At 45.8% G+C, this 12,144-nt stretch overlaps 1 protein-coding gene across 1 annotated transcript in view; it reads left to right on the plus strand.

Annotated features, from left to right (window-relative positions):
* The first annotated feature begins 1,164 nt into the window (after window positions 1-1,164).
* Window positions 1,165-12,144, plus strand: part of RASSF1 (Ras association domain family member 1) — a 44,177-nt gene continuing 33,197 nt past the window's right edge. Inside the window, exon 1 of the mRNA XM_067463623.1 lies at window positions 1,165-1,570. Coding sequence (XP_067319724.1) covers window positions 1,270-1,570 — 301 coding nt within the window. The 5' untranslated portion in view covers window positions 1,165-1,269. The remainder of the gene's footprint in view (window positions 1,571-12,144) is intronic.

A 12,144-nucleotide genomic window follows, 5' to 3' on the forward strand; every position in this document is an offset into this window, starting at 1 on the left:
GTCGGAAACCAACGAGTGACGTTGGGAGTTCACTGTGACCGAAGACTCTCTCTCCGGCTTCCCTGCCTTTGGGTGAATCTCCACTGTAGGATTCACACAGTTCGACACCCATTGAACTCAATGCTTTGGAACCATGGGAGGTTGCAGTCGTACAAGCGGATGCCCCACCAAACGAATCCTTGTGGATTTCAATGGTTTCTTTGTGTAGTCTGGCACGGTGGTTGTTAGAGTGGTCCAGCATTTCTGTGTTCTCAAATATGCTGCCATAGGTGTGGGCGAAACGTAAGGAGAGAATGCTTCTGGAACATGGCCATACAGCCCGGGAAACTAACACCAACTCGATGGGAGTTGAAGTCCAAAACACCTGGAGGACCCAAGTTTGCCCAGGCCTGCTCTATCAGATAGTCATTGAAAAAAAACCATAGCAAATGTGCTGCAGGATGTCCCACAGAAACAAAGTTTTTGTGCACTTTGATAAACGTTTTTCCATGTATTTTTAATGATAGAACCAATTAGGAAACAACCATTTATAAGCCAGGAACAAAAATCGTGTGACATAGTGCAACTCAGGAGGGTTAAGAGACTTATTTCCCTCCTTTCTCCTTTCCTCCCTTTTTCCCTTCCTTCTCTCCCTCCTTCCCTCTCTCCTTCTTTTCTTCCTTCCTTCTTTCCTTCCTCCCCTTCCATCCCCTCCTTCCTTCCTTCTCTCCCTCCCTTTCCCTCCCTCTTTCTTTCCTTCCCTCCCCCCCTCCTTCCTTTTTCCTCCTCCCTTCTTTCCTTCCCTCCCTCCTTTTCTCCTTCCTTCCCTCCTTTTCCCCTTCCTTCCCTCTCCTTCCTTTTTCCCCTCCTTCCTCCTTTCCTCCCTCCCCCTTCCCTCCTTCCTTCCTTCCTTCCTTCCTTCCTTCCTTCCCTTCTTCCCTCCCTCCCTCCCTCCCTCCCTCCTTGGCGCGCTTTTGAGAGTTTGCTGCTTGCGAGTTGCATTCCGCACTCAGTTCAGACGGGCTGGTGTAGACAATAATTAGAGCCAGGGAAGCGACCCCGCTTTCAAGAGAGGCTCTCATTTTCCCAACAAAGACCGCCAGTGAGTTTTCTTCCTGGCAGCCTCGAAAGGGGGGAGGAGGAGGAGGAGGAGAGGGGAAAGGCGGGGAGGGGAGAGAGAGAGAGAGAGAAGTTGAAGAAGTCGGGCGGAAAGTGAGTGGGAGGGGGAAGGCTGCTGCCTCTGCCTGGGAGCGTGGGGATGCGCCCCGGCCTGTGTGCGAGGAGGGGCCCATGGAGATGATCGAGCTGCGGGCGCTGCGGCCGGAGCGGGCCCTGGACCTGACGGAGCCTCGCCCCGCCGTCCGCCTGGAGCGGGCCAACGCGCTGCGGATCTCGCCCAAGGGGAAGGTGCCCGAGATCCTCAGCCGCGTCCGCCTCATCCGCCTCCGCGGCGGGCAGCGCGACCCCCGCCTGACCGAGGAGCTGGGCGAGGGGCACCGCTTCCGGCCCTGCGCCCAGAGCCAGCCCACCTGGTGCGACCTCTGCGGGGAGTTCATCTGGGGCGCCTCCAAGAAGACCCTCCAGTGCCTCCGTGAGTACCCGCGCCTCTCCCACCCTCAGCCAGGGGCCAACTTCGGCCCTCCGGGTGTTTTGGACGACAACTCCCGCCATTCCTAACAGCCTACCGGCTGTTACCGAAGTTGGCCCACGAGGCCTAAATACCCAAAAGCATCCCCCAAACTTTTGTTTTGGCTCTGTTTTTCAATTTCTCACATGTGGAGATATTAGAGGCCAGGCAGCTGGCACCAGATCCTATCTGATCTTGGCATCTAAGCAGGGTCATCCTTGGTTAGTGCTTGGATGGGAGACTGCCAACCAGTGCCAGCTGCTGTTGACTGTATTTCTGAATCAAGAACTAGCAGAACCACCTCTGAATATTCCTTGCCTAAGAATCCTATGAAATTCATGGGGTCACCTTAAGTTGACAAGCAACCCCACTGGAAGGCACATACAAATACACCTATTACAACCTCATCACACTCGAGCATGTATCCACTTTAAGGTCAAGGTTTCCCTTGACATTAAGTCTACCTCTGGGTTGTGGTGCTCATCTCCATTTCTAAGTGTAAAAGTCAACATTGTCCGTAGACGCCTCCAAGGTCATGTGGGTGGCATGACTACAAGGAGCCCGGTTAACTTCCCGCAGAAGCGGTACCTATTAATCTACTCACATTTGTATGTATTCAAACTGCTAGGTTGGCTGAAGCTGGGGCTAACAATGGGAGCTCATCCCATTTGGCGGATTCGAACTGCAGACCTTCTGGTCAGTAAGTTCTGCAGCTTAGAGGTTTAACCCACTGAGCCACCGCAGCCCCTTTGTACAGAATTCTGGGACTTGTAGTTTAGGTAGGAGCCTTTAAACTGCTCATCCAGAAAAGCCATAGGCCTCCCTAAACTACACACCGCAGCATTCTGCAGGAGACAGTCACAACTTTTAAAGTAGATCGAAGTGGATCGATGCTCAAGTGTGATGAGGCTCTTAAGGCAGAAGCTCAGCAGGAACCACCCCTTTCATGTTTTCCTCACTAGTGGAAGAAATGTGTGTGTCTGCCTTGCAGCAGTATGAAAAGATAGAAATTGTACTTGATGCACAATTGGTCATACAAGCTGTTTTATTTTTGTAAGCAATCCAGACTGAATATTAGGAAGAAATTGAGTACTTGATTTTTAAAAAAAGAATGTCCATAAATCCTGTACTAGAAGTGTGTGCCGTCCCTAATTCTTCTAATATTTGATAGTTTTCATACACTCAGGAGTTTTGTCTCTTTTGTAGTAAGTCTATACTTTTTTGTGCATTCTCTTATTTCAACTCCTAGCAACAAAGCTAAAGCACAGAGAGAGAAATGATAGTTGGAGTTGTTTTTAAAGGACATTATGTATTGGATCAAAGTTTGCATGAAAGCGTTGCTTGCAAATTTTGTAGAATTTTCAACTCTAGGAGGAAAAGTGATTAGATTCGCAGTGGTTCTCAACTTGTGGGTCCCCAGATGTTTTGGCCTTCAACTCCCAGAAATCCTAACACTTGATAAACTTGCTCGGATTTCTGGGAATTGTAGACCAAAACACCTGGGGATCCACAGGCTGAGAACCACTGCTAGAGCTAAAATGAAACAGAGTGTTCAGAATTGGCCCATGACCTTGGCCACCCCACCACAGTCAACCCCAAATAGAATGAGTACTTCCTGCTCTGCGTCACCCATAAACTTTCTGGTATTTTTTGCAATTTTGGTGAGAATACATTTTGACAGGTAGTACAATGATTTATTTAGTGACTCTGAATGTAAGGTTCTTCAGAGTCCCTATGGCAACCTGTGTATTAGTCCAAAATATGTCACAGCAGCCCTGGTACATTTGGAAGCTGTCCTGCTCATTCTGCTCAGCAGTATCCTCAGCTTCTGCCCAATCTTGTTCCTGGAGAACATCACTGACTTTGGCTGAAATGTCCCTACCAAAGTTTCCAAAGTCTGTGCCTTCTGGTAGCACAATTCAAAGCATGTCTACAAACCATGAAGTTCAACTAATGTTAGTAAGGCTTTCTTTTAAAGGCGTATGCACAGGATTGCAACTTTAAACCCCAAAAAAGCCTAAAAATATACATTTAAAAATACATTTTAGGCATATAGACTTATTTGACAACTGACTTTTTCTGTATGGAATATAGCACATGAAAGGCTATACGAATGGAAAGGTCAATTGTACTTTGGATGAATATATTTAGAAAATACAATGTTGTTGTCACTATTATTACTATCTGCTCTTTGAAGCGGTCAGGGGTCTTTTCCACACATGCCCAAAAAAGGAAAACCCAAACCACTCAACAATTTGCTTGGCTCTTTGCAGATCTAGTCATTCATATCTGCTTTGACTTGGATGCTGTATTAATATAGATTCAGTGGATGAAACTTTGGCCCGTGTTTGTCCAGTAGCAATCAGTACTTTTCAATTTGTGCAATCCAAGAATGTGAACAGGATTCTTAGAGAGATGAAAGCCACCACATGCAGGTTAGATTAAGGCCCTCACTGGCATATTTTTAAAAAAGGTAGTAGGGGACTGGCTGAAGGAGTAGAGAGATTAATGTCTCATTAAAATAAAGCAAACCTCCAGCTTGCCTGAAGGTGTCTGATATAAAGTCAACAACAACAACGACAGCAACGACAACAACAACAACAACACCCTCCCTGGATCACACCATTCTAAATAACTATTAGCCAGTCTCTAATATTCAATTTCTGTGAAAAGTTCTGGAGTTTGTAGTGGTCCCTCAGTTCCAGGAGTTTCTGGATGAAGCAGATCATTTAGATTAATTTCAATCTAACTTCAGACTTGGTCATGGGGCAAAGACAGTTTTATCACTTTAGTGGATGACCTATGCAGGGAGCTAGACAAGAGGGGGCGTTTTTTCCCTGTTGGTTCCTTCAGTGGATGGCAAAACTGCTCTTCAGGCAGTTAAGAACAGACAAGAAGATGACAGAAATAAAGTCAGAATCCTGAATGCAACAGTTCAGCAACTTGTGTGCAGGTACTATAATAACACTACTTAACAAACTGTGAAAAATGTTCTGTTCCTGGTTTGAAAGTGTTATTTCATCTTTAATTGTGCGGTAGTAAAAAATAAAGGTAAAGGTTTACTTTTTAGTCTAGTCCTATCCGACTCTGGGAGGTGGTGCTCATCTCTATTTCTAAGCCGAAGAGTCTGAGTTCGGTTCATGTGGCTGGCATGACTGCACGGAGCGCTGTAACCTTCCCGCCAGAGTGGTACCTATTGATCTACTCACATTTGCATGTTTTCAAACTGCTAAGATGGTAAAAGCTAGGGCTAACAGCAGGAGATCATCCCTCTCCATGGATTTGAACTGCCAACCATTCAGTCAGCAAATTCAGCAACTCAGCGGTTTAACCTGCTGTGCCACTGGGTACTTACTTTGAAAGTAGTTGCTCTACTCCAGAAACTTCATTTTTGTGGCTGCCACAAACTATACTGAATTGGTTTAGACTCAATAACATATTAATTGAAAAAACTATATTATTATTATATTTATTTATTTATACTCTGCTTTGTCTCCAGGATGTCCCACAAAAACAAAGTTTTTACAGTTTAATATTTTTTCCTTGTTTCCATATAATAGAAATGAAATGTAATAGAAAGGAAATGACATTTATAACCCAGGAACAAAATCGTGTTACATAATGTAATCAAGGCAGAGAAATAGAAGGTAACAACAAAAAGGAAGAACAAAGGACGTCTTCCACAGGATCTGAGAAATGAAAGGAAAATATAAACCAAAAGTGGAGATGCTGTATGGCTAGCAGGGGGAACATATTATATGGTGAAGTAGAAACAAAAGAATAATGGAAACAGTAAATAGAACTGTCTAAATAAGATGAAATGTTGACAGATTAATTGAAAGAAGAACCACATGGAAATGAACCTTCAATTTTAGAAAGTGAAGTAGAGAGTAAAGTGAATCAGCACTTGGAAAAATAAATCACTAGGAACAGATGGTATACCAATAGAGTTGCTTCTGTCTACAGAGACAGAATCTACTCTAATTTTAATGAAATTCTGTCAACAAGTATGGAAATTAAAACAATGGTCCACAGATTGGAAATGAATTAATTTCACATGAAAGCAAAGTGGTGCTCAAATTTCTTTAGCAAAGGCTTTTTACCATGTAGTCTGTGTTTTGTAGATTACAGCAAACCCTTTGATTATATAGACAAATCATGTAAAACTATAGACCAATCTTAAAGAACAGGGCAGAAAATGGAGTAACAGAAGGTTTTCCAGTTGACAAGGTCAGCCAAATCTGCATGTCATTCCTCTATGTATTTGGCTTGCATGCTGAGCATATCTATATCTATATCTGTATATATAATAAAGAAGAGTGTTTGTTTGTATAGGACAGAGGGAGGACAGAGGGAGGACAGAGGAAGGAAAGAGGGCGGACAGAGGGCGGAAGGTGTATGTGCCAGCGTTCTGATTGGCTGCCGCTGTGGTGCTATTTGCATATGGTCTCTGATTGGCCAGCTTCAATAGGAGCCCCTGGTGGAGAAGAGGGTTCATGGCAGAAACGGGGCATGACAGAAGGAAATTTGCATATGGTCTCTGATTGGCCAGCCTCAAATCCAACATTCTGAGATGAGAAAGAGGAAAGGAAAGGCCAAAGGGGGCTGGGTCAGAACACTCCCAATACAGACCGAAATAGGCACACAAAGCCCCCATCACCCACTCTACATCCTACTGCAGTTTGGAGGAGGATGAACCATGGATGATGGGACTTGCAGTACCACCACTCACATTCTGAGACCACTGTTAACCTTATCCAATGACTGATCAGGACCAAACTTCGCACAGAGACCTCTCATGACCCACTGTACGTCCTGGTGTGGTTTGGCCGGGGATGGACCATGGATTATGGGACTTGCAGTACAATTGCTCAATTCTTCATACCGCTGCAACCCTCATCCAATTACCAATAAATACCAAACTTGGCACACTGAGTCTCCATGGTGCACTCTACATCCAGGTGCAGTTTGAAGGAGGATGCACCATGGGCGATGGGACTTGCAATACCTGCACTCCCTTCCTAAGACCATTATAACTGCCAACAATGATGGATCAGGACCACAATTTACACAGAGAGCCTGCATAACTCACTTTACATCCTGGTGCGGTTTGGAAGAATTTGACAATGGATGATGGGACTTGCAGTCACTTCACTCACTTCCTGAGACCACCGAGACCCTCGCCAATGACTCATCAAGACTAAACTTGGCACATGGAGCTTCAATGACCCACTCTACATCCTGGAGCAGTTTGGAGGACGACAGACCATGGATGATGGGACTTCAAGTACCTCCACTACCCAAGACTGCTGCAAAACTCATCTAATGACCAATCAAGACCAACGTTGGCACACAGAGCCCCCATGACCCACTCTACATCCTGCTGCAGTTTTGGATAAGGGTGGACCATGGATGATGGAACTTCCAATACCTTCACTCACATTCTGAGACCTCTGCAAACCTCATCCAATGACGGATCAAGACCAAACTTGGTACATAGACCTCTCATGACCTACTTTACGACCTGGTGTTGTTTGGAAAAATTTGGGGATGGATGATGGGACTTGCAGTACCTTTGCTCACTTCCTGAGACCACTGAGACCCTCGCCAATGACTAATCAAGACTAAATTTGGCACATGGAGCTCCAATGACCCACTCTACATCCTGCTGCAGTTTGGAGGAGGACAGACCATGGATGATGGGACTTCAAGTACCTCCACTCCCTTCCAAAGATTGCTGCAACCCTCTTCTAATGACCAATCAAGACCACACTTGGCACACAGAGCCCCCATGATCCACTCTACATCCTGCTGCAGTTTGAAAGGGGATGGACTTTGGATGATGGGACTTGCAGTACCTTCACTCACTTACTGACACCACTGCCACCCTCATCTAATGACTGATAAAGACCAAACTTGGCACACAGAGCCCCCATGACCCACTCTATATCCTGCTGCTGTTTGTAGGAGGATGGCCCATGGATGATGGGACTTTGAAGTACCTTCACTCACTTCCTGAAAATAATGCTGCCATTATCCAAAGACCAATAAAGACCAAACTTGGCATACAGAACCGCCATTACCCACTTTCTCTAATAACCCGGGCAACGCCGGGTCCCCAAGCTAGTATATAATAAAGAAGAGTGTTTGTTTGTATCGGACAGAGGAAGGGCGGCGGGCGGAAGGGGTATGTGGCAGCGTTCTGATTGGCCAGCCTGAAAGTTCCAACATTCGGATTGGCTGCCGCAGTGGTGCTATTTGCATATGGTCTCTGATTGGCCAGCTTCAATAGGAGCCCCTGGTGGAGAAGAGGGTTCATGGCAGAAACGGGGCATGACAGAAGGAAATTTGCATATGGTCTCTGATTGGCCAGCCTCAAATCCAACATTCCGAGATGACAAAGAGAGGAAAGGAAAGGCCAAAGGGGGCTGGGTCAGAACACTCCCAATACAGACCGAAATAGGCACACAGAGCTCCCATCACCCACTCTACATCCTACTGCAGTTTGGAGGAGGATGAACCATGGATGATGGGACTTGCAGTACCACCACTCACATTCTGAGACCGCTGTTAACCTCATCCAATGACTGATCAGGACCAAACTTCGCACAGAGACCTCTCATGACCCACTTTACGTCCTGGTGTGGTTTGGCCGGGGATGGACCGTGGATTATGGGACTTGCAGTACCATTGCTCAGTTCTCGAGACCACTGCAACCCTCATCCAATTATCGAGAAAGACCAAACTTGGCACACTGAGTCTCCATGACGCACTCTACATCCAGGTGCAGTTTGAAGGAGGATGCACCATGGACGATGGGACTTGCAATACCTGCACTCCCTTCCTAAGACCATTACAACTGCCAACAATGATGGATCAGGACCACAATTTACACTGAGAGCCTGCATGACACACTCTACATCCTGGTGCAGTTTGGAAGAATTTGGCAATGGATGATGGGACTTGCAATCATTTCACTCACTTCCTGAGATCACTGCGACCCACGCCAATGACTGATCAAGACCACACTTGGCAAACAGGGTCCCCATGACCCACTCTACATCCTGGTGCACTTTCGAGGAGGACAGACCATGGATGATGGGACTTGAAATACCTCCACTCCCTTCCCAAGACTGCTGCAACCCTCATTTAATGTCCAAACAAAACCAAACTTGGCACACAGAGCCCCCATGACCCACTCTACATCCTAATACGGTTTGGAGTAGGGCATGCCATGGATGATGGGACTTGAAGTACCTCTACTCGCTTTCCGAGACTGCTGCGACCCTCAACAATGACTGAACAACACCAAACTTGGCACATAGACCTCTCATGACCCACTTTATGCCCTGGTGAGGTTTGACTGTGGATCGTGCATGGATGTTGGGACTTGCAGTAACTTTGCTCAACTCCTGACACCACTGCAAAACATCATCCAATTTCCGATAAGGACCAAACTTGGCACACCGGGTCTCCATGATGCACTCTACATCCTGGTACGGTTTGGAGGATGATGCACCATGGACGATGGGACTTAGAGTACCTTCACTCAGTGAAACCACTGAGACCCTCATCCAATGACTGATGAAGACCAAACTTGGCACACAGAGCCCCCATGGCCAACTCAACATTCTGGTGAGGTTTGGGAGAGAACAGACTATGGATGATGGGACTTCAAGTACCTCCATTCACTTCCCAAGACTGGTGCAACCCTCATCCAATGACCAATCAAGACCAAACTTGGCACACAGAGCCCACATGAGCGACTCTACATCCTGGTGCTGTTTGGAGGAGGACGGACAATGGATGATGGGACTTGCAGTACCTTCACTTACTTCCTGAAACCACAGTGACACTCATCCAAATACCAAGAAAGACCAAACTTGGTACAGGGAGCCCCCATGGCCAACTCAACATTCTGGTGATGTTTGAGGGAGACTATGGATTATGGAACTTGCAGTACCTTAACTCATGTTCTGAGACTGCTGTGATCCTCATCCAATGACTGATCAAGACCAAACTTAGCACACAGAGCCCTCATGACCCACTTTACATCCTGCTGCAGTTTGAAAGGGGATGGACTTTGGGTGATGGGACTTGCAGTACCTTCACTCACTTAAGGACACCACTGCCACCCTCATCTAATGACTGATAAAGACCAAACTTGGCACACAGAGCCCCCATGACCCACTCTATATCCTGCTGCTGTTTGTAGGAGGATGGCCCATGGATGATGGGACTTCAAGTACCTTCACTCACTTCCTGAAAATAATGCAGCCGTTATCCAAAGACCAATAAAGACCAAACTTGGCATACAGAACCTCCATTACCCACTTTCTCTAATAACCCGGGCAACGCCGGGTCCCCAAGCTAGTATATAATAAAAGTCAAAACTTGTATGCGGCGGATGTGTGGCGGTGTATGTGCCGGCTTTCTGATTGGCCAGCCTGAAAGTTCCAAGATTCTGACTGGCTGCTGCTGTGGTGCTATTTGCATAAGATCCCTGATTGGCCTGCTTCAACAGGAGCCCCTGGTGGAGAAAAGGGTTCATGACAGAAACAAGGACATGACAGAAGGAAATTTGCATATGGTCTCTGATTGGCCAGCCTCAATTCCAAGATTCCGAGATGACAAAGAGAGGAAAGGAAAGGCCAGAGGCTCTGTCAGAAAATTACCAATACAGACCACACTTTGCAAACAGAGCACACAAGACCCATTCTACATCCTACTGCAGTTTGGAGGAGGATGAAACATGGATGATGGGACTTGCAGTACCATCACTCACATTCTGAGACCGCTATTAACCTCATCCAATGACTGATCAGGACCAAACTTGGCACATAGACCTCTCATGACCCACTTTACGTCCTGGTGTTGTTTGGCTGGGGATGGACCATGGATTATGGGACTTGCAGTACCTTTGCTCAATTCTTGAGACCACTGCAACCCTCATCCAATTAGCGATAAAGACCAAACTTGGCACACTGAGTCTCCATGATGCACTCTACATCCTGGTGCAGTTTGGAGAAGGATGCACCATGGACGATGGGGCTTGCAATACCTGCACTCCCTTCCTACGACCATTACAACTGCCAACAATGATGGGTCAGGACCACAATTTACACAGAGAGCCTGCAAGACCCATTCTACATCCTGGTGCAGTTTGGAATAATTTGTCAATGCATGATGGGACTTGCAGTCACTGCACTCACTTCCTGGGACCACTGAGACCCTCGCCAATCACTGATCAAGACCAAACTTGGCACACAGAGTCTCCATGACCCACTCTACATCTTGGTGCAGTTTGGAGGAGGACAGACCACGGATGATGGGACTTCAAGTTCCTCCACTTCCTTCTCAAGATCGCTGCAACCCTCATCCATAGACCAATCTAGACCAAACTTAGCACACAGAGCCCCCATGACCCACTCTACATCCTGCTGCAGTTTGAAGGAGGATGGATTTTGGATGATGGGACTTGCATTACCTTCACTCACTTACTGAAACCACTACCACCCTCATCCAATGGCTGATAAAGACCAAACTTGGCACACAGAGCCCCCATGACCCACTCTATATCCTGCTGCTGTTTGGAGGAGGGTGGACCATGGATGATGAGACTTCAAGTACCTTCACTCACTTCCTGAAAATAATGCAGCCGTTATCCAAAGACCAATAAAGACCAAACTTGGCATACAGAGCCGCCATTACCCACTTTCTCTAATAACCCGGGCAGCGCCGGGTCCCCAAGCTAGTCATATATAAAGTAGGATTAGACTTGGAGGATAGAGACATAAAAATTGGAAGAAGGAACATCAACAATTTAAGACAAGCAGATGATATTACTAGCAAAAATTAGCAAAGATTTGGAATGATTTCTGAAGAAAGTCCAGGAAAAAAGCACAAAGGCAGGTTTACAACTTAACATTAATAAAATAAAAATAATAATCACTGATGATTTACATCACTTTAAGTTAGACAATGAAGACCTTGAAATAGTTTAAGATTTTCCATACCTTGTTATTCATCAGATTGGATGAAGTTATTCATCCAATCTGATGAATAACAAGGTATCCAGTTATTCATCAGAATGGATGTGTGCAGTCAAGAAATCAGAATTCTAGCACTTGGAAGGCAGCTATGTATGTAACTAGAAAAGATCTTGAAATGTCAAGATATTATAATTTAATACTTAAGTTAGAATTGTCCAGGCTATCATATTTCCAATTTCTATGTATGATTGTGAAAGCTGGACAGTAGAGAAAGCCGGTAGGAAGAAAATCAACTCATTTGAAATGGCTTGTTGGAGAAGGGTTCTGAGGATACTTTGGACTGCTAAAAAGACAAAGAAATGGGTCCTAGTGTAAATCAAATATGAACTGTCCCCAGAAGCCAAGATGATTAAACTTAGACATTTGGCATATCACAAGACAAGACTCACTAGAAAAGACAAAAATGCTTGGCAAGGTAAAAGGCAGAAGGAAAAGAAGAAAACCCACATTACAGGTGGATAGACTCAATGAAGGAAACTATACATC

Source organism: Anolis sagrei, chromosome 2 (assembly GCF_037176765.1).
Source record: "Anolis sagrei isolate rAnoSag1 chromosome 2, rAnoSag1.mat, whole genome shotgun sequence".
In the NCBI taxonomy this organism is placed as follows: domain Eukaryota; kingdom Metazoa; phylum Chordata; class Lepidosauria; order Squamata; family Dactyloidae; genus Anolis; species Anolis sagrei.